This window comes from Acomys russatus, chromosome 19, assembly GCF_903995435.1.
Source record: "Acomys russatus chromosome 19, mAcoRus1.1, whole genome shotgun sequence".
NCBI classification, from domain to species: domain Eukaryota; kingdom Metazoa; phylum Chordata; class Mammalia; order Rodentia; family Muridae; genus Acomys; species Acomys russatus.
The window spans coordinates 62,542,460-62,564,222 of record NC_067155.1 but is presented as its reverse complement, the minus strand read 5'-3'; the positions used below and the strand labels follow the sequence as shown (position 1 = coordinate 62,564,222).

The 21,763-nt window shown below is 54.4% G+C and overlaps 1 protein-coding gene and 1 non-coding gene across 5 annotated transcripts in view; both read left to right on the top strand.

Annotated features, from left to right (window-relative positions):
• The window catches only part of Trpv4 (transient receptor potential cation channel subfamily V member 4), a 38,954-nt gene that overhangs the window by 10,522 nt on the left and 6,669 nt on the right, over positions 1–21,763 (top strand). For 2 of the 4 annotated variants that reach the window (XM_051161713.1, XM_051161710.1), the window contains exons 2-12: positions 2,189–2,608; positions 7,538–7,710; positions 13,253–13,405; positions 14,396–14,536; positions 15,231–15,529; positions 16,763–16,942; positions 18,349–18,507; positions 18,744–18,836; positions 19,720–19,793; positions 20,780–20,945; positions 21,159–21,225. In XM_051161713.1, the coding sequence (XP_051017670.1) occupies positions 2,223–2,608; positions 7,538–7,710; positions 13,253–13,405; positions 14,396–14,536; positions 15,231–15,529; positions 16,763–16,942; positions 18,349–18,507; positions 18,744–18,836; positions 19,720–19,793; positions 20,780–20,945; positions 21,159–21,225 (1,891 nt within the window). In that variant the 5' untranslated portion in view covers positions 2,189–2,222. The remainder of the gene's footprint in view (positions 1–2,188; positions 2,609–7,537; positions 7,711–13,252; positions 13,406–14,395; positions 14,537–15,230; positions 15,530–16,762; positions 16,943–18,348; positions 18,508–18,743; positions 18,837–19,719; positions 19,794–20,779; positions 20,946–21,158; positions 21,226–21,763) is intronic. The other 2 variants (XM_051161712.1, XM_051161711.1) reach the window with 1 other exon arrangement.
• LOC127204096 (small nucleolar RNA SNORA20) lies at positions 12,471–12,598 on the top strand. Its single transcript, XR_007832447.1, has one exon. It is a non-coding gene; the product is annotated as a small nucleolar RNA SNORA20 (small nucleolar RNA).

The following is a 21,763-nucleotide window of genomic DNA, read 5'->3' as shown; positions in this document are numbered from 1 at the left end:
CTCAGAGTTCTGGGGAGAGCCTGGAGAGGCCACACCACAGTTGGGGGTTGGGGGTAGGGGTGGGGAATGAAGTTTGGGACTGTGTCCCATGGTGATAATAGGGATTAAATACAGGAAGCAGCATTGTCACTGTGGTTGTGCCCTGGAGACATGTGACCTACTTGCTGTCACAACAGCTCTACACTGGAGGATGCTGCTGCCATCTTCCTTCCACAGGTAGAGAGTGGGAGGCTCTTGGATTGGAGGCTATGCTGACAAGCCCTCCCTCTCTGGGTACCGTGCTGTTGGGGCTCAAGTTGGCTCTGTCTTCCAGGTCATGCCCAGTAAACTAAGGGGCTGGGGGAGCCAGGGCTGTGCAACTCACACTTCCAGGTTTGAGCTGTGGCTTTGCTGCTGGCCTTGTGTGGCCTCAGGCGACTGATTTCACATCTTTGAACTCCAGTTGTTTCCTCACCTGCAACAGGATAATTGTTGCAGTGCCTACCTCTGGGGCAGGGTTCCTCAGGCTCCACCCTCTTGGCTTTTGGGACTAGCCCTGGACATCAAGTGAGGGTTCATGACATCGTGGCCTTGACCGGCTAGATGTCAGCAGCTCACTCACTCCCCTGTACAGTAGGACACCTACATGTGTCACTAAACATAGCGTTGTGCCCCTGGCCCATCATTTCAGGAGGACTGCAGCACACGTGTGAGGCACTTAGGGCCAGGGGCAGTAAAAAGTCTCTATTCCCAACATTGATGATTGATTTTGTAATTATTTCAACGTGGACCTGGTGGACGGGACCTGTGACCTCAGAGACCTTACTCTTGAGTGACGCTTCACACACCTGGGAGAGCCCAGGAGAGATGATCACGCCAGTTCCACATGTGAGGAAACCAAGGCCCAGAGAGAGAAATCTGGCTGGACTCAGCCTCACTCCTCCTGCTCCAGGTCTGAAGGAGCTACCTTTGTGCCCATTTCCCAGAGTGCAACACAGAGCCTCTGCCCGCCAGTGACTTGTCCTCGGACATGCTCTGTGTGACGCCAAAACTGGGATGAGAACCAAAGACTGAGTGACTCCGAGGTCCAGCTCCTCTCTCCTCACTGGCATCAAGAGAGAATCCAGCCGGTCTGCGTGCCCAGCTCTGCCCACAGGGGAGGAGGCCCTTTGCCGTGCTCCCACCTGGGCAAGCTTTCCTGGCAGTTGCAAAACAAATATGCTGGGCCTCAGTTTGTTGCTCCTCTTCGTGTGGGGCCTAAGGAGGACACACACACACACAAACTCCTGTGTCTAACTGGTGAAGGAAAGAATTCCAGGGTGCCCGGGTCCTAGCTGCACAGGGCCCTGCCCTGCAGCTCTAACCGCATGCACATTGGGAATGAGAGCTGAAAAGGCTGTCTTCGCGAGCCGTGTGTCTGTCCCCACTGGAAGCCTTGATGTCCTCAGTTGAGAAATGGGCACAAAGACGCCTTTGTCTCTCTCCGTTCCCTCCCTCGGTGTCATGGCCTGACAGTTAATCTAGGAATGAGAGAGAGCCTAAGGGACAGGAGAGGGCTTCTCAGAGGAGGGGGACAGTGGGGTTCACAGGTGGGTGGGACCCAGTCAGGCTGAGTGGAGGGCAGTCCTTAGCTCTGACCTCAGCTTGAATCTGGGGGGCCTCCATTACAGCCCCATAGGAGCGACCATGGTACTGCTGAGGGGCTGCAGGGACTGTCAGTCACCCTGTGCAGTAGGCTCACATGGCTCCCCAGAACATCTGCTGATCGAGGTGGCACTTCTAGGCATGCTGGGCACTGTCCCACATCATCTCTAGTAGCTTTCCCTGAGAACCCTGGTCTCCCCGTCTCGTAGATGAGGAGACTGAAGCTGTAAATGCTGACTGGCTTAGTGTGACACTGGCTGTGAAACTGGGTCACAGGGGTCAGCATTCAGACTTTGGGGTGACTCCTCATCCCACTGGTGTCCAGGGTAGCTGGGCTGCAGGCCGACCCATGTCTCCAGGTTCCTGAAAGAGGCCCCTGTTTTGGCTCCTGCCTGGGGCTGGCCGCTGACCACATCTGGGAGGGGTTATCTCAGCCTCTGTCATTACAACAGTGGCTTTTGAGGCAACTGGCAGCCGTACTGTTTGCCCACGTGGGAGGGGGCTTCCTGGAGCCTCCACCACTGGCCAGGCTCTGCCTGACCCCCCCCCCCCCTTTACTCCCCAGCAGGCTGAACAGCACAGACAGATCTGGGGCCAGTATGGCGGATCCTGGTGATGGCCTTCGTGCAGCGCCTGGGGAGGTGGCTGAGCCCCTTGGAGATGACAGTGGTACCTCTGGTGGGGAGGCCTTCCCCCTCTCTTCCCTGGCTAATCTTTTTGAGGGGGAGGAAGGCTCCTCGTCACTTTCACCGACTGATGCCAGCCGACCTACTGGCTCGGGTGATGGGCGTCCGAACCTGCGTATGAAGTTCCAGGGCGCTTTCCGCAAGGGGGTTCCTAACCCCATCGACCTGCTGGAGTCCACCCTGTACGAGTCCTCAGTAGTGCCCGGGCCCAAGAAAGCACCCATGGACTCATTGTTCGACTATGGCACTTACCGTCATCATCCCAGTGACAACAAGAGGTGGAGGAGGAAGGTCATAGAGTGAGTATTTGTGACTGTCTGGCTGGTAGTCTTCTCTATTGAATCCATCACTCGCCCACCCACCCACCCACCCATCCACCCATTCATCCACCCCTCCACCCACCTATCCACCCACCCATCCACCCCTCTACCCACCTACCCACCCACCCATCCACCCCTCCACCTACCCACCCACCCATCCATCCATCCATCCATCCATTCACCCACCCATCCATCCATCCATCCATCCACCCATCCATCCATCCATCCACCCACCCATCCATCCATCTATCCATCCACCCACCCATCCATCCATCATTCATCTGTTATTCATCCATCCATTATCCATCATCCACCCACTCATCCACCCATCGATCCATCATCTATTCATCCATTATCTATCATCTATCTCTCTAGCCCATATATCTATCATTATCCATCCTTTGATTCCTCTATCGATTATTCATCCAAATATCTACCCATCCATCCATCCATTTATCACTCCCTTCATTATCTCCCCCACCCGTTTGGCCATCTCTCTTGTTTCTTTGTCCTCCCATGCTCCAACCACCCATTAGTACATCTATCAACTATCTTTCTACCTCCTATTTATCCCATGCCATCCATCATCCATCCACCCATCCATCCATCCATCATCCACCCACCCATCCATCCATCCATCATCCATCCATTCATCCATCCATCAATCCATCCATCATCCATCCATCCATCCATCCATCCATCATCCATCCATCCATCCATCATCCACCCACCCATCCATCCATCATCCCTCCATCCATCCATCCATCACCCATCCATCATCCATCCATCCATCATCCATCCATCCATCACCCATCCATCATCCATCCATCATCCATCCATCCATCATCCATCCATCCATCCATCCATCATCCATCATCCATCCATCATCCATCCATCATCCATCATCCATCTTCCCACTCCTCATCTATTCATCTACCTATTACCATCTCTCCACTCACCATCTCTCCATCCACCCATCTACCCATATATACATAAATATATCTTCTCCTTTATGTAACTACTCATCTGTCTCTTCATCACGTTTTTAAATGTAACTCTTGGCTGGCCTGGAACTTGCTGTGTAGACCAGGCTGGCCTCAAACTCAGAGATCTGCCTGCCTCTGACTCCCAAGTCCTGGGATTAAAGGTGTGCACCACCAGGCCCTTCATTAACCTTTTCATCCACCACCCCATGACCCACTGTCTGTCCACCTGTCCATCCACACAGGCAAGAGGGCACTTGTTTGTCATCATCCACCTATGTGTCCACCCATGCGCCTGTTTTCTATTTCACCATCACCCAGATAGCCGTCCTTCATCTTGTCCAGTCTGCTCCTTCATGACACACTCATCCAAATGGCTCCCTGCTCTTCTGGCCTGCTTGTCACTAACCTGTTGACCATCTGCACAACCAAACTTTCCACCCATCTGCCATTTACTTCTTAAAATGTCTATATAGCCTCCAGCCATGGGCCACCACTGTTCAGAAATCATTCCTTCATTTTTTTTTTTTCCCCCTCTGTTTGAGGCAGAGCTCAAGATGCTGCCCAGACTGACCTTACCTTGCGATCCTCTTGTCTCAGGGTCCTGAGTGCTGGGGTTACAGGCGTGTGCCACCACAAGGTGTCCGCTCAGGCTTGATGGCCGCCTGCTTCCTGTCCTGGTCCTCTTCCTCCTTTCTTCTAGGCGCCAGGTCACCCACGCAGCTCCATTGCCTTGGCCACCGACTCCTCTGCTCGCTCGTTCATCCACTCACCTTTCCGTTCACTTCCTGTCTGTCCATCACCCACCCGTCTTCAGCTCTACCACCCCCGACCCCACCCCGTAACATCTTTCTCCCTCCCACAGCCTTCTGCCCCCCCTCGCACCCCCCCACCCCCGTTAAAGTTGGAAGCCTCGGGTGGTGTTAACTCTTTCTCTCTCACAAAGGAGGGGGCTGGAAGGTAAAAGAGTGGAGGGAACTTTCCATGGGGGACAGCACAGGCCCCTCAGGATGTAGTCTCTGCCAGCTCAGGTGCAGACAAGAGCCTTCAGTCCCAGGCAAACCTTATCTGGGTCTCTCTGGGCTCTGTTAAGGGGAGTGTCACACCCCTGTGTCTGTTGTGTATGTCCCCTCAGCTGGTGTGGGAGCCCTCTTTCCCTGACCTCTTGCAGTAGGAATTTCAAATACACTCCCCCAGGCTTCTGCCGTGAGGAGGGGAGAGGATGGACTCTGTCGCAGCTGTCTCTGGTCTTGTTGAGGGGCTAGCTATACCCTTCTGCTGTCTCCAGTGTGTCCTGAGCTGACCCAAACTTGGACATGAGTCCTTTTCCTTCCTAGAACCCCCTCAGGGCCCCGTGTGTATCCTAGAGTCCCACCCTGAAGTCTGGAGATGCCTGGAGCCAGCTGTTGGGTCTTCCTCTAGTCCTTGCTGACCAAAGACTGGCGTCCACTCAGTGGAGCCCACGCCCCTCCTCCATCTTCGCACTCACTGGTGTTTCTTGGCCACTGCAGTGAACAGCTGCCCAGAAGTGGAGCCGATTGGCCCTGCTGTGAGCCAGACCAGGTTCAGCCCCTAACTCAGAAGCACCTTCCCCTCGGGGTGGGCGGGGCACTGATAGGGAGCAAAACATGAGAACACATGATTCCAGGTGTGCAGGTGCTGGTGTGGACAGGGAACAGGGTGGCTCCAGAAGACTTCTCTGGAAGGTGACATCTAAACAGGGCAGCCTCATGGCTTCGGAGGCCATGCCAGGCCAGGGGAACATCCTCGGGACCAGGGGTCATAATTCACTACCTCTTGGGGACTTTGTCCAAGCACTGTCCAGATGAGGAAGCTGAGGCCCAGAGCAGCAAGGAGCCCCACTGTACTTGCTGCTCTGAGCCAGGTCCACTGAGGTCCTGAATGCTGGGGGTCACTAACTCCCTTCCCTCCCTCAAGCCTTGCTTGTGGTTTCGCCTTAGACCAGTCCATGGTCCCTGGAGGAATTAGGGAGAGCTTGGAGAAACTAGGGCAAAATTGAGAGGCTGAGACCCCAAAGATTTTCAGTGGCATCCAGTGGAGTCCGGTGGGAACAGAGCTCTTTTTATTTAAAAGGTCAGAGGTTCAGGGGAGCTGGTTGGAGGATGCTGCAGTTCCTGCTCGGTGGGGCCATTCCATGGCCAGCACGCCCTTTCCCATAGCCCCTCTGGGCCCTGAGCAGGGGTATGAAGGGGAGAGACAGCCAGGCCCAGGCCTCCCACTTCTAGCCTCCACTCTCTGCCTTTTTTCTCCCTTCTTCGTCCTCTGCTTCCACCTCTTTCCTCTTAACAAGCTCTGATGTATCCCTTCTCTGCAGGCCGGGGCTGGATGGGACTATGGCAGAGAAAGGAGCTCTGTGCTCAGTGTCCAGGCTAGCTCTTTATCCTGCAGAACCTAGCACACATCTGGCGCCCCGTGAGTGTCTGCCGAATGACTAACCGAGTGTCTCTTTTTTGTCTTCCTCAGCCCTCTTTGGGTCGTGTCACCTTTCTACCTGCCTCTGTAGCTCAGCGCCTCTCCCGTGCGCATCCTTCAGACACATGGCTCTCAGGAATGGTGTGGTGACGTTGACTAACATGTATTGCATGTTTACCGTGTGGTGGGCGCTGGGCTACGTCCCTGCTTGCATGGCCTCGTCTGTCTAAAACATTGTTGGATGGTGAAGTTACTGAGCAAGCGAGTGAGTGAAGGAGATTCTTTCCCTTAGTTTATATCCTGCCACTTTCTTTTGGTCTTTTCCTGCCTTGGACAGTATTCAGTAAGGGCCAGACAATAAGTTCAGGGGGTAGAGTGCTGGCCTGGCACACGTGAAGCCTTGGCTTCTCTTCCTCACATAAGTCAGGCATGGTGGCACATCCTGAAATCCCAGCACTCAAGAGGTGAAGGCAGGAGGTTCAAGATCAGTTTGGGCTGCACATCCCTCGCAAAGCCAGCCTGGGCTACACAAGACCCTCTCTCTCACAAAAGTGTTCGGTGTTCAACACATGACAAATGAATGGGTGGGTAGGTAGAGGGGGAAGATGGATGGGTATGAGAGAGAGATGAATGGTGCGTAGGTGGCAAGGTGGAAGGATAGACGGGTAGGTAGGTGAGTGGATAGATGGATGGATGGATGGATGGGTGGATGGATGGATGGATGGATGGGTGGATGGATGGGTGGGTGGATGGATGGATGGATGGGTGGGTGGGTGGATGGATGGGTGGATGGATGGGTGGATGGATGGGTGGATGGATGGGTGGATGGATGGATGGATGGATGGATGGGTGGATGGATGGATGGATGGATGGGTGGATGGATGGGTGGGTGGATGGATGGATGGGTGGATGGGTGGATGGGTGGATGGGTGGATGGTAATGGGTGGATGGTGGATGGATGGATGGATAGATGGTGGGTAATGGATGGATGGGTGGATGGATGGATGGATGGATGGGTGGATGGATGGGTGGATGGATGGGTGGGTGGATGGATGGATGGGTGGATGGATGGATGGATGGATGGGTGGGTGGATGGATGCATGGGTGGATGGGTGGATGGATGGATGGATGGTGGATGGATGGATGGGTGGATGGATGGATGGATGGATGGGTGGGTGGATGGATGCATGGGTGGATGGATGGATGGATGGATGGTAGGTAGGTGGATGGATGGGTGGGTGAGTGTTATATGGGGGAGGGGGAGATGGGTGGCAAGTGGGCAAGAGGATGGCCCGGCTTGCATGCTTCTCCTTCTGTTTTCTGCCCAACACACAGCAGGCCAGCACTCCTCCTGGATGAAGCTTTCCATAGTGTTCTTTAGTTTGGCCTTTCCCTCTGGTTTCATTTCTCCCCTTCCTCTTGAGTCCCTAAGGACAGGGCGGGTGTGGCAGGCAGAGCATAAGCCCCTGGTGTCCCTCTTTTTCTCCTCTAGGAAGCAGCCTCAGAGCCCCAAGGCTCCTGCACCCCAGCCACCACCGATCCTCAAAGTCTTCAACCGGCCCATTCTCTTTGACATTGTGTCCCGGGGCTCCACCGCTGACCTGGACGGACTGCTCTCTTTCTTGTTGACGCACAAGAAGCGCCTGACTGATGAGGAATTCCGGGGTGAGCTGCCCTGGTGGGCATCGTGGGGGGCTGCTCGCCTTTGGGTAATGTTCTACCCTTTCTTTGGAGCAAACACATCAGAAGAGCTCTGGGCAGAGTGTGGGCTCCTGCACCCTTTACCGCGTTGGGGAAACTGACTGCCTCGTGTATTCATCCATGCAATAGCTGAACAGTTTAGCCATGGGGCTCAGATACACTTCTTCACTTTACGTGGTGGTGTGGTTTCTCCATGGTGTGACAGACTGTGCCTGAAGTGCTAAACACAGCCAGCCCGGGATCCCCCCCCCCCCGGTCCCCCCACGGGTAGCAGGGCAGTAAGGTGGGCTAGCTGGAGGGTGACAGGGCGGTAGGTTGGGGTTCCTGCTTGCACTGTAGAGATCTGCCTCGTCCTTGCCAGCCCCCTTCCTCGGTCTGACTCCCTGGGCCACCGCCTACAACTTTCCCTTTGCAGGGCCCATTCAGCCTCTCCACCCTCAGGGCCCTCTGTGGACCCCAGTGCCCTGTGAGCTGCCCTGGCCTCACCTGTACCCAGGTGAACCTTTTCTCAAGTCAGCTGCCGCCAGGTGCTGGCACCAGGTCAGCTGCAGCAACTGTCCTGAGGGCCCACAAGTCAGTACTAATATCTCAAGTGTGGTCCCTGCTACAAATCATTGCCCAGCTCGGCAAGTCTGGCCTGGTTGGCCCAGAATTCATGTCTGAGGGAAGTGTAGGGAGATTCTTTCCCTTAGTTTATATTCCTGCCACTTTCTTTTGGTCTTTTCCTGCCTTGGACAGTATTCAGTAAGGGCCAGACAATAAGTTTTGAGATTTCAGGATAAACTGAGTGCCAAAGCAGATGGCCAAGGCTGGGGGTCACTTTCCACAGAACTCTCCAGGCAGTTATTTGTGTTTTGTTTTCTTTTGTTGTTGTCTTTTGTTTTTCTCAACCTTGATCCTTTACGACCACAGTTTCCTCCAGATCTTTGTGTCCGTCCATAGAGAGTTACCGTGACTCCCAGTCTTATGAACCTTGTGGGTGCAAGCTTGGAGTTGTGAGAGGTAATGGGGTATGTCAGTGACACATGTTGGCCACATACCCCCGCCCCCTTCCTGTGCTCTGCACCCCACACATCAGGTAAAGAGGGTATTCTAGTGAGCAGATCTGGTACAAGGCCTGCTGGCCTGGACGTTGAGCAGGGGAGAGCTCCAGCGACTGGTCGTCCAACCTTCTGACTGGTCCAGCACCCCTAGACAGTGTCAGTGTGGGTTTGGGTGGGGGGCTCAGCTGGGCCTGAGTTCACAGTGTGAGTACAGAGAGCCCTGATGTGGGCTTCCGATGACAACAAAGCTTTAGGGCACCCCTTGCTAAAATCTGTTTAGGGTGTTGAACTGGCTTTTGTTTCTACAGTTCATGGTCTACAAACAGGACCCCCAAATTGTACACGTTTCAGGCTCCACAAAATGTGGATTGTAGATCCTCCCCTGCATGTTTTTCTGGCTGCAGGCTGATAAGCTCATCTGATTTTCAGGGGCCTCTGGAATCTCTGCCCCTAAACCCCCACTTACACAGACAGACAGACACAGACACACACAGACACACACAGACACACACACAGGCACACAGATAGACACACACACAGACAGACACACACAGACACACAGATAGACACACACACAGACACACAGATAGACACACACACAGACAGACACACACAGACACACACGTAATGTAGTTTTACAACTTCCTACTTGTCAATGGGCAGTTTAGGGCCAGAGACATGTCGCCACCTGGTGGTCAGTTGAGTAACTGCTTCCTCTGTAAGCAGTGGTTTTGTACTCAAAGCTGGAGGGTGTGGAAGCCCAGGCCCAGGACCCCGGACCACAGTCCCCTTGTGCCACCTGTGACTCGGAATCACGGAAGGTGCCTGGGTGGCTTCTCTGAGCTCTCCCTAGTTCATCAAGATCCCACTGAGCACCGATGAAGTGCCAGGCACTGGCCTGGTGAGGGTAGGGAGGTGGAGGTGGGGCTGAAACTAAGGAACTAATGTAGATGATAGAGCCCTGGTCTCAAGTGGCTCTCAGGCCTCCAGGTGGGACAGGCACTGATCAAGTGACCACAGAAATAATAACACAGTTACGCCGGCCGTGGTGGCGCACACCTTTAATCCCGGCACTTGGGAGGCAGAGGCAGGCGGATCGCTGTGAGTTCGAGGCCAGCCTGGAAGACGCAAAACCCAGGCTTGTGAGAGACAGAGCCTAGTTCTGGGTGTTGGTAGCAGAGACGACAGTCAAGGGGGTACGAGGAAAAAGAGATGAACTAGCCATGGTGGGCTGCCGTGGGGAGAAGGGATGCTGCTGAGGGCTCCGGCTTGCTGGGATGGCACCCTCTGAAGTGGGACCCCAGGGCGGGCAGCTGGATTGCCATGGAGAGCTGGTGGTTGCTTTGTGATGTTGATAAGATGGTGGACTGATACCACCCCTGGGCGGGGTGTGCACCTGATGCATCTAACCAACAACTAGCTGCTGCCAGCTGCCCCAGCTGGAGAGGAAGGCTGTCCAGCATGCTCACTCCTGGGGGTTGGGCTGGAAGTTTCCCCGTCTTCAAGGCCTGCCCCGAGTCTGGGGAGATGGCCAGACAGTCCCTCCCACAGGGCACTAACTACAGCATTGATGTTTGTGGAGGGCACACTGCTGCCTGGGGCCCTGCTGGTCACAACAGTGGTTGAGTCATTGAGGTCCCCTTGATTTAGGCCTGAGGTGCCGGTGTGCAGAGCTGGCCTCACCCCATGCCTGTGGCTCCTGCTTTGGATCCACTTTCCAGTCCTGATTGGTGGAGTGGGTCCGGAGGGGGAGTTTGCTTTTAACCAATCTTTTTTGGAGACTGAAGCTAGTTCCTGTAGCCAAACACGTCAAAGGGAGGCAAAGGAACTTGGAAGGATGTTGGCGAGTATTGGGAGAAGTGATGGGCACGCGGCCGACTCAGACTCCGAAAGCTGTTGGACAGTAACACAGAACATTTGTACTTTCCACATCTGTGGGACCCCCCCTCCCCGACATCCCATCCCTCTTAAGATGTGGCATCCTCTTACATATTAAGTCTAAGTGTTAGGGAGCGTGTGGCCCTTCACTCTCCTTTCCTGGGAGATGTACATTTACTCCATCAGACAGGGTTCTGTGTTCCTGTGAGTGGGCAAATGCTGTCTGGCATGCCTGGCTTTCAGAGCTGACAAAAATCTCTCACAAGGGCTGTGGAGGTGGCTCGAGAGGGGAAAGTGCCCGCTGTGCAAGCACAAGAACCTGGGTTCAGATCCCGGCATCCTCAGGAAAAAACGGGCAAGGCCGTGCATGTCTGGGATCCCAGCTCTGGGGAGGTGGGAACAGGCAGATCCCCAGCACCACTCTCCCTGGACCAGTGAGCTCCAGGTTCAGTGAGAGACCCTGTCTCAAGAGTAAGGCCGAGGGTGATGGAGGGAGACACCCAGCGTTGCCCTCTGGCATCCATGCAGACGGGCACACATGGATACATGGGAAGGGCAGAGGGAGGGGGGCAGGTGCTGATGGGTCTTGTGGTAAAGGTGTATGGTTGGAGCATGGCATAGTAGTGTGTACCTATAACCCCAGCACTCTGGAGGCAGAGGCAGGCAGATTTATGAGTTCAAGGCCAGCCTGGTCTACAGAGTGAGTCTCAGGACAGCCTGGAACTACAGGCTACATAGTGAGACCCTGTTTCAAAACAAACAGCAACGTCTCAGTCGCTGTTCTGTTACTGAGAAGAGACACCATGACCACAGCTACGCTTACAAAGGAGACTATTAGCCGGGCGTGGTGGCGCACGCCTTTAATTCCAGCACTCGGGAGGCAGAGGCAGGTGGATCGCTGTGAGTTCAAGGCCAGCCTGGTCTACAAAGTGAGTCCAGGATGGCCAAGGCTACACAGAGAAATCCTGTCTCGAAAAACCAAAAAAAACAAAAAACAAAAAACAAAAAAAAACAAAAACAAAGGAGACTATTTCACTGAGGCTGGCTTACAGTTCAGAGGTCCGTTACCGTCATGGTGGGAAACAAGCAGACAGACACAGCACGGGAGAGGTAGCTGAGCGCTCTACTTCTGGATCCGCAGTCAGCAGGAGGAGACGAGGAGCCACTAGACTTTGCTTGAGCCAAGCTGGCCTCCATGGTAACACACTTCCTCCAACAAGGCCACACCTCCTGACAGAGCCACTACTCCCTGTGAGGACCATTTTTATCCAAACCACCACTAACAACAACAAAAACAAACAAAAAGATGTATGGTTAGACACACACACACACACACACACACACACACACACACGTACAAACACACACACACACACGCACACACACACACACGCACGCACACGCACACACACACGTACAAACACACACACACGCACACGCACACACACACGCACACACACACACGTACAAACACACACACACACACACACACACACACACACACACACACGCGCGCGCGCGCGCGCGCACACACACTCCCAGCCTGGTTGTGTTTGGCTCTATGGTCCCATATACTCAGATTTCAAAGCCCTTTTTTAAATCTCCTGTATGATCTGGAAAGAACAGCTCTGTGGCAGAGCACCGGCTGCTCTTACAGAGGGCCTGAACACAGCTCCCAGCACCCACATGGTGGCTCGCAGCCAGGAGAGCTAATCCTCGCTCATAACCTCCACAGGCACTGCATATACGTGGTGCACAGACCTGCAAGCAGCCAAAAACCCCACACATACAAATAAAAACTTCTTTCCCATCTGTCTGCTGTTCTAGTCTCTCAGTGACAGACAGGAGCAGTTATACGCATTGGATGAAACAATATTGGGACACTAAATTGAGATGAAGTCTCTTGTCTCTTCTGCATGGTCTAGGCATTGGTTTTGGTGCCTTGTATCTAAATGTCTTGTCAGCAGGACTTAATCAAGGATGTTTGTAATTAATGTGTTTTCACTAATTAAAACATACCAATAACTTCACTTTTGTGTAGATATATAAATAAATAAATAAAAACTTCCCTCAAGAGCAGGGATAGAAGCTGGGCGTGGTGGCACACGCCTTTAGTCCCAGCACTCGGAAGGCAGAGGCAGATAGATCGCTCTGAGTCCAAGGCCAGCCAGCCTGGTCTACAAAGCAAGTCCAAGACAGCCAAAGCTACACAGAGAAACTCTGTCTCAAAACTCTCCCCACCAAAAAAAAGAGCAGAGATCTAGTGGCACCCCCCCACACACACACCTGTAATCCCAGCACTGCGGGAGCCGAGGCAAAAAGATCAACTGTTCAAGACCAGCCTGAACTTCATAATGAGACCCTGTGTCACAGGGAAATCTCCCCGGATATGACTAAGTACGTGGCAGTCTATAGGCTGTGGCCTCCTGCATGTCAAAGCATGATCTATTGCACTGTGTACCCACCAAGTAGGCAGAGGACGTCTCCGAGGGGTATGGCAGCCAGGGGGTGGCTCCTGTTGCTGCCCCAAATTCACAGCCAGGCTCTGAGCCATGTCTTTTCCTGCCTCTCTTTCTCTCTCTCAGAGCCATCTACAGGGAAGACCTGCCTGCCCAAGGCATTGCTGAACCTGAGCAACGGCCGCAACGACACCATCCCGGTGTTGCTGGACATCGCGGAGCGCACTGGCAACATGCGCGAGTTCATTAACTCGCCCTTCAGAGACATCTACTACCGAGGTAGGTCTGGCCGGGCACGTTGATGCAGCATTACTGAGTGGATGAGTGGATGAATGAATGAATGGATGGATGGGTGAATGAATGAATGCACAGCAGCTACCTATCGCTCTTTGCTATTCTGAATTTCAGAACAAGCGGTTCCGAGTGCTTGGGATGCACACCCCATCGCTATCTGATGCCCGAGGGCTAGATAATTGAACCCTTGAGACTGTGTGGTTCAACCCTGGGGCCATTTGAGGCGCCACGCGGTGCAGAGCCTGCAGTTCTGGGAGGCAAAAGTGTCATTGGCACTGGCTCTGTGCTCCCCAATTTGTGTGACTCGGGCAGCACATGTATCACCACTCTGGTCTCTGAGGGTTGATTTGGCTGTCCCGGTTGGCTGAGTAGAGACCCCCTCCTCCCCTACCATGCTGTGGGCATCTTTCCAAGGCCGTGTGTCCCATCAGCAGCCCACGACACTCACACTCCTGCTAGACTCTTAAAGAGTCCCCAAGAGGCCAGGCGTGGTGGCACACGCCTTTAATCCCAGCACTCGGGAGGCAGAGGCAGGTGGATTGCTGTGAGTTCGAGGCCAGCCTGGTCTACAGAGTGAGTCTAGGACAGCCAGGGCTGCACAGAGAGACCCTGTCTTGGGGCGGGGAGGGGGAGGAAAGTCTTCAAAGCCTACACAGCTTACATGGAACAGTTGGAATTCTGAGGCCAGGAGGCCATTGCGCCATCCGCCCCCCCACCCCAACTGCCCAGGATTAAAGTTTGTGTGCCTCAGTTCTTGCCTTTGGGACCCAAAAGTCATTCACCCTGTGAGCTTTAAAGGCTGCTCCCGAATACAGCAGGCTCTGGCCGTCATGCACCCCAAAGTCCTACATCAACCTTGCCCACTGCCTTCCAGTGATTGCTGGCTAACACTTGGCCTTGAGGTAGCCTACTCTGCCCCTCAGCATGTCTGGCTGCATCCCTGCCCTGCCAGAGCCTGGCTGCCTTCCTTCCCAGGCCAGACGTCCCTGCACATTGCCATTGAGCGACGCTGCAAGCACTACGTGGAGCTGCTGGTGGCCCAGGGAGCTGACGTGCATGCCCAGGCCCGCGGGCGCTTCTTCCAGCCCAAGGATGAAGGTGGCTACTTCTACTTTGGTGAGTAGGGGTTGGTGAAGGTTGGAGGCCAGAGAGAGGTGCTATCTGCAGCCCTGGTGACTCCCACCTACTCAGAGCCTGGCTGCCACAGATCCTGGCTTACCCTATGGCATGAACCCCCAGGGTCTTGCTTGCTGTAGCATGCCTCAAGAGTTGGAGCTCTGGAGAAAGTTCAGACTGGACCCGGGTTCACATTCTTACCTTGCTTCATCCTGGTCACGTGTGACTGACTAAGTGAGCCTCAGTTTCCCCATTTATAACTGGAGATCAGGAGAACCCTGAGGGCTGTGATGGGGTGTCAGCACCTAGCACCCTACTATGCATGTGTCCTTTAGTACAACCAATGCCCTATGTGGGGCAGGGTATCACGGTCCAAAGTGCCACCCTGTTGCCACAGTCTGACCTGAGAAATATTCTGAACATTGCCCTGCTAATACCACACTTGACATGGGACTCAGAGCCAACATTCCACAAAGAACCCCGCCACCGGGACTCCAGAGCCACCCAGCTTCCAGATCACATGACCCCTGTCCCCAAATAGCCACCTCCTGCCTCTCCAACAGTCACCATGAGAAGCCCCAAGCCCTGTCCACAGTTAAGAGGAGCAGGTGCTGGCATCTGTCCTCATCCCCAGCGTGACAGGCAAAGCCCCACCTCAGCCCCCTGCGCTGACCCTCTGTTTCCCCGGCCCCAGGTGAGCTGCCCCTGTCCCTGGCAGCCTGCACCAACCAGCCGCACATCGTCAACTACCTGACTGAGAACCCTCACAAGAAAGCGGACATGCGGCGACAGGACTCGCGAGGCAACACGGTGCTGCACGCGCTGGTGGCCATTGCTGACAACACCCGCGAGAACACCAAGTTTGTCACCAAGATGTATGACTTGTTGCTTCTCAAGTGTTCCCGCCTCTTCCCGGACAGCAACCTGGAGACTGTGCTCAACAATGACGGCCTCTCGCCCCTCATGATGGCTGCCAAGACGGGCAAGATCGGGGTGAGTGGGCCCAGCTTCCCCCACTGGGTCTTCCATTACCCGGTAGCCATCTCTGCCTGCCCATGCCAGGCGGCTGACATCTTGCCTCCCAAGCTTGCTATGCCTCCCCAGCATCCAGCCAGTCTCCTCAGCCTCATCTAGGACAGCTTCTGTCTTCCCCACTGGCTGCTCCCTGCCCCACCTGCATCAGTTAGGACAAGTGCCTGGGGTAAACTGAGTCCCCGGGCCTTGCAGTATTCCCAGACCCTGACCTGCTGACTTCCTGCAGCTGAGTGACTTCTCCCTGGCTCTTACAGCGCCCTGCAGGAGGATTCCCAGCCCCTCCCCCCCGCCCGTGTGTGTGTGTGTGTGTGTGTGTGTGTGTGTGTGTGTGTGTTGGTCTGTGCTGTCTTGTGTGTTGTGGGACATCCTGACCTTGATCCACTAGATGCCAGTAGCAGCCTGTGACACCAAACTCATCTGTAGACACTGCTAGACTGTCTCATGGGAGGCACCACTGCCCTGACTGAAAGGCAGGCAGAGTAGCCTGCAGTTAGGAACCAGGCTGTGGTTTTCAGCCTTCCCAGTGGGGGGCTCTCAGGCCCCGCCCCTCTGTGTGCCTCACTTTGTCTGGTGGCATGTTGCCGTGACAGTTGAGGGAGATGAGCCATATCCGGCTCTTAATGAAGGGAGAGCTGAGGGTGGGGGTGGGTGCCCAGGAAGCAGAACCCCAGACCCCTGGCCTGATAGTCAGCCCGTGGCCCCGGTGACGGGAGGCTGCGCTGGGAGAATTGAAAGTTCAAGATTGGCCTCGGCTACAGAGAAAGTTCCAGGCCAGCTTGGGCAACATAAGGAGGGGGCGGGGCGTGTCTCGGAATAAAAGGAAGACGGGGCGAGTGACTTGGTGGTACAAGCCTTGTCTGGCATGTATGGTTCTACCCCAGCACCGAAAGTCTGCCTGCCTGCCTGTCATCTGATTACCAATCATCTTTCTATCATCTATCATTTATGTCTATTGATCATGTCTACCATGTATCTATCACCTATGTCTCTTTTATCTGTCACCTGTCACTCTGTCAATCATTTGGCCATATCTGTGTCTCTAGATATCAACCATTTATCTATCTATCTATCTATCTATCTATCCATCGTTATTTCCCTATATGTCATCTATCAATCATCTGTCTGTCAATCAACCCGTCAGTCTATCACATCTGTCTCTATGAATCCCCTGAGCAAACGTCCCCTCTGCAGGTCTTTCAGCACATCATCCGGCGGGAGGTGACGGATGAAGACACACGTCACCTGTCTCGCAAGTTCAAGGACTGGGCCTACGGGCCTGTGTATTCCTCACTCTATGACCTCTCCTCCCTGGACACGTGCGGGGAGGAGGTATCCGTGCTGGAGATCCTGGTGTACAACAGCAAGATCGAGGTGGGCACCGGGCCGGGGAGGGAGGGCTGGCTGTGGCTGAGGCAGGCCAGGACGGTAGGCTCTGTGACCCAAGTGGTCAACTAAGCATCCAGGACAGTGTCCAACAGGGCTCTGGGACAGGTTGGGGATCCTGGCTCTGTGACATATATGCTGTGTGACCCAGGGTGAGAGACTTAACTTCTCTGAGTCAGCGTTCTCATGTGTAATGTGAGGAAGGTGACGCATAGCCCACAGGGTCGCTGGGGGACAAGATGAGTCAGTTTTAGAAAATCCTGGTACAGAAATGGTTCTGTTGGCTGTCATCCTGCATGGTTGTAAATCAGAGCTCTGAAAGCGCTGTGAATAAGACCAGGCCGGCCTCAAACTCACAGAGATCCACCTGCCTCTGCCTCCTAAATGCTGCGATTAAAGGAATGCGCCACCATGCCTGGTGCCTCCCCTGTTTTATTTTAAAATGACAACTTCTGTTTCATTTTATGTGGATGGGTGTTTGCCCGCATGTATGTCTATGTACTACGTTCACCCTGGTGCCTATAGAGGCCGGAAGAGACCGGCGTCAGATCCCCTGCAACTGCAGTCATAGCTGAGAGCTGTTGTGTGGGTGCTGAGAACCAAACCCAGGTCCTCTGCAGGAGCATCAAGTGCTCTTAGCTGATGACACATCTCTCTAGCCCATTTAAAAATGAGTTTACCTAAGTTTACCTTTATCAGTGTTTGCATGTATGTATGTATCTATGTATGTATGTGCACCACATACATGCAGTACCCATGGAGGCCAGAAGAGGGCGCTGGATCCCCTGGATCTGGACTTAAAGCTAGTTGTGAGCCACCTACAGATACTGGAAACTGAGTCCTGCTTCCCTGCTTAGCAGCCAGTGTTTCCAGCCGCCTTGGTTTTTTGAGAGAGACTTTTTGCTATGTAGTCTATGAACATGTGATCCCTTGCCTCAGTTTCCCAAGTGCTATGATTAAGTGTGGGTGACACCAAACCCAGCTACAGCAGATGTCCTTATTACAGTGTGTGTGTGTGTAAACTTGTGTGTGCCACAGCATATGAGCGGAGGCTAGAGGGCGATTCTGTGAGGTGCACTCTTACCTTCCACCTTTATATGGGTTTCAGGGGTTGGACTCGGGTCCCCAGGTTTGCACAGCAAACACCTCTACCAGCTGAGCCATCTTGGCGGCTCAGAATAGATGGTCTTTAAGGCATGTTCTGTGTTCTGTGGTGCTACAGAAGAGGAAGGAAGGGTAAACTGAGGCAGAACTGTGCAGAACCTTGAACACTGAGACCATACAGCTCCCTGAGGGTCACAGAGCAGCTCACAGGTGGAGGGGAGCCATGCTGTAGTGAGCCTGCCTGGATCCCCAGCATGGGGAAGGCGGCCATGACACCCCACTTCTCCCAGAACCGCCATGAGATGCTGGCTGTGGAGCCCATCAACGAGCTGCTGAGGGACAAGTGGCGCAAGTTTGGGGCCGTGTCTTTCTACATCAATGTGGTCTCCTACCTGTGTGCCATGGTCATCTTCACCCTCACGGCCTACTACCAGCCTCTGGAGGGCACGGTGAGTGCCTGCTCAGGAGCCGGGCAGGGGCGCAGCCTCTGTGGAGGGCACAGAAGACGGCTTGGGGGTGGGGAGGAAGACGCCTCAGCACCCAGGTGGCTCTGAGCCTGGAGTGGGCTCTGGGGGCAGACGGGAAAGGAAGCTGCTGAGGACCCAGACGTTTGGGGCAGTGGGGAGCCAGATGCTGGGGGCAGCTGAGGTCCTGCTCCATCTGTGCCCTCCCCCCACCCCCACAGCCACCCTACCCTTACCGCACCACGGTGGACTACCTGAGGCTGGCTGGAGAGATCATCACACTGTTCACGGGAGTCCTGTTCTTCTTTACCAGTGTGAGTGCCTGGCCTCAGTGCCATCTGCCTGTCCAGACCCCCTCCTCCCCGTCCTCCTCCTCCTCCCCTCCTCCTCTTCCTCCTTCACCCTTCCTTCTTTCTCCTCTCTCTTCCTTTTCTTCCTCCTCCCCTCCTCCTCTCCCTCCCTCTCTCTTTTGCTCCTCCTCCTCCCCTTCCCTCCTCCACTTCATCCCCTTCCCTCCTCCCCCTCCTCCCCTTCCCTCCCTCCCCTTCCTCTCCTTCCCTCCTCCCGCTCCTCTCCTTCCCTCCTCCCCCTCCTCTCCTTCCTTCCTCCCCTCCTCGCCCTCCTCTCCTTCCCTCCTCCCCCTCCTCTCCTTCCTTCCTCCCCTCCTCGCCCTCCTCTCCTTCCCTCCTCCCCCTCCTCTCCTTCCCTCCTCCCCTTCCTCTCCTTCCCTCCTCCCCCTCCTCTCCTTCCCTCCTCCCCCTCCTCTCCTTCCCTCCTCTCCTTCCTCTCCTTCCCTCCTCCCCTTCCTCTCCTTCCCTCCCCCCCCTTCTCTCCTTCCCTCCTCCCCCTCCTCTCCTTTCCTCCTCCCCCTCCTCTCCTTCCCTTCTTCTCCTCCTCTCCTCCCCCTCCTCTTCTTCCCTCCTCCCCCTCCTATCTTTCCTTCCTCCCCTCCCCCTCTTCTCCTTCCCTCCTCCCCCTCTCCTCTTCCCCGTCCTCACTTTCCCTCCTCCCCCTCCCCGTCCTCTCCCTCCCTCTTCCCTCTCCCCTCCTCCCTCCTCTCCCTCCTCCCCTTCCTCCCTCTGCCCCTCCAATCTAGGCTCTATTCTCCTTCACTCTGCTCCCTCTCTTCTTTCCTTGTCCATCCTCCCCAGTTCCTCCTGGCTCCACTCCTGCCACTAGCTGTTTCTTCTCTTCCAGATCAAAGACTTGTTCATGAAGAAATGCCCCGGCGTGAATTCTCTCTTCGTCGATGGCTCCTTCCAGTTGCTCTAGTGAGTTCAGGTTCCAGGGCAGAAGCTTCTGGGTACAGATGCTCATCCAGAGAGTGGGGAGAGGTGACACTATTGGGAGCCAAGGCTTGGTTGCTAGGGAGTTATACCTAGACCAGGGAGAGAAAGAATTTTGACCTCTTATCCTGGTGAGTGAATGCTAGTGTCCCCTTGTGATTAAGAATTGTAATACTCTCTCTATTTAGTGGGGGAGAAGTGCAGCGGTTGATTAATGATGTCTGCCTAGGTCACAGAATGTGGCGATCACTGTATGTGTGCTACATATTTTCCCTTTAGAATTAGAGAACAATGAAATTTAGCCACAAAGTCTCCACAGAACTCTGAACCAACCTTTCTTTCCTTAAAAAAATTTTTTCTTTTAATTATGACTTATTCGTGTGTGTATGTGTGTGCAGGAGTAAAAAAAAAAAACATTTTCTTTTAATTATGACTTATTCGTGTGTGTATATATGTGCAGGAGTCAGAGGGGCATCAGATCACTTGGGAGTTCCAGGCAGTTGTGAGCTGTCTGATACAGGTACTGGGAATCAAACTCAGGTCCTCTGCAAGAACAGGATGTGCTCTTAGCCCCGAGCCATCTCGCCAGCCCTCTGAATCTTTAAGGATTCCAGAAAGCACGGCTTTGGGGTCTTGTAGGGTCTAGAAACCAATGTCTGGAGTCAGGTGGTCATGATGCAGGCAAAGGCAGGCTGATCTCTGTGAGTTTGAGGCCAACTTGGTCTATGTAGCGAGTTCCAAGACAGCCAGAGAAACAGAACACAAAGACCCTTTTTTTAAAAAGATAAAATAAAATAAAACAAACCCAAGCTGTCCGGTTAACTGAAAGCCAGTTGCTCCACTGTTCTCTTCTGGGGTCTTGAAGACAATGGGACTTCCTGGTGCCCTGAAGGGCTTGAGGGCTCTTTTTCCACAGTCTCACTGTCCCCTCTCCCCTTTGGCCCTCTTGCCCCCCTTCTGCTGCCCTATAGCTTCGTCTACTCTGTGCTGGTGGTCATCTCTGCGGCACTCTACCTGGCGGGGATGGAGGCCTACCTGGCCGTGATGGTGTTTGCCCTGGTCCTGGGCTGGATGAACGCTCTTTACTTCACCCGCGGGCTGAAGCTGACGGGGACCTACAGCATCATGATCCAGAAGGTCTGGCCAGGGGACCCTCTGGCCTCACAGCGTGCCTGTTCTGTGGCCCATAGACCAGAGGGCGTGCGTGGGCACAGGGGACAGTGGGCTGCCCCAGCATGGGGCATCACAGGGTGGGGCTTGTAGAGAAAGGTGGGACAGGGGAGCGGGTTGTTGAGGAACCTGTGGGCGTCCCCCCTCCACAATAACTGCCGCCCCCTCCTCTGCTGTTAGATCCTCTTCAAAGACCTCTTCCGCTTCCTGCTGGTCTACCTGCTCTTCATGATTGGCTATGCTTCAGGTGAGTGTGGGCCTGGCGTGCTGGTGCTGGTGAGGAGGCATTTAAGGGGAGCCATCATGGGCTGAGGACAGTTGGCGTTCCCGCCTGAGATGCCATGTGTGGGCTGAGGACAGCCAAGCTGCATCGCCTGCATCCCAGCAAGCCTGCAAGGCAAAACGTCTTCATCACCTCACTTTTCAGATGAGAGGTCGTATGCCAGAAAGGTCTCGTAAAGCCACATGGGTTTAAAAGCTACCAAATGTGGGGCCGGCGAGAGGGCTCAGTGGGCAAAGGCGCTTGCCGTCAAGCCTGATGACCTGAGTCTGGTCTCTGACACCCACAGAGTGGAAGGACACATCTAACTCCTGAAAGTTGCCCTATAAGTGTGGCATGGTGTGTGGGTGCCCCCCCCCAGGCACTCCCAAAGAAGTGAATGTAATGAAAATATTATTTTTAGCCAGTAAATGTGGAATGGCATGTTAGCTGCCTCTGGGAAGCAAACTGAAGCTGAAACAGGTCAGGTCAGGCACACCAGGTCATAATGGGTCAGGGTTAGATA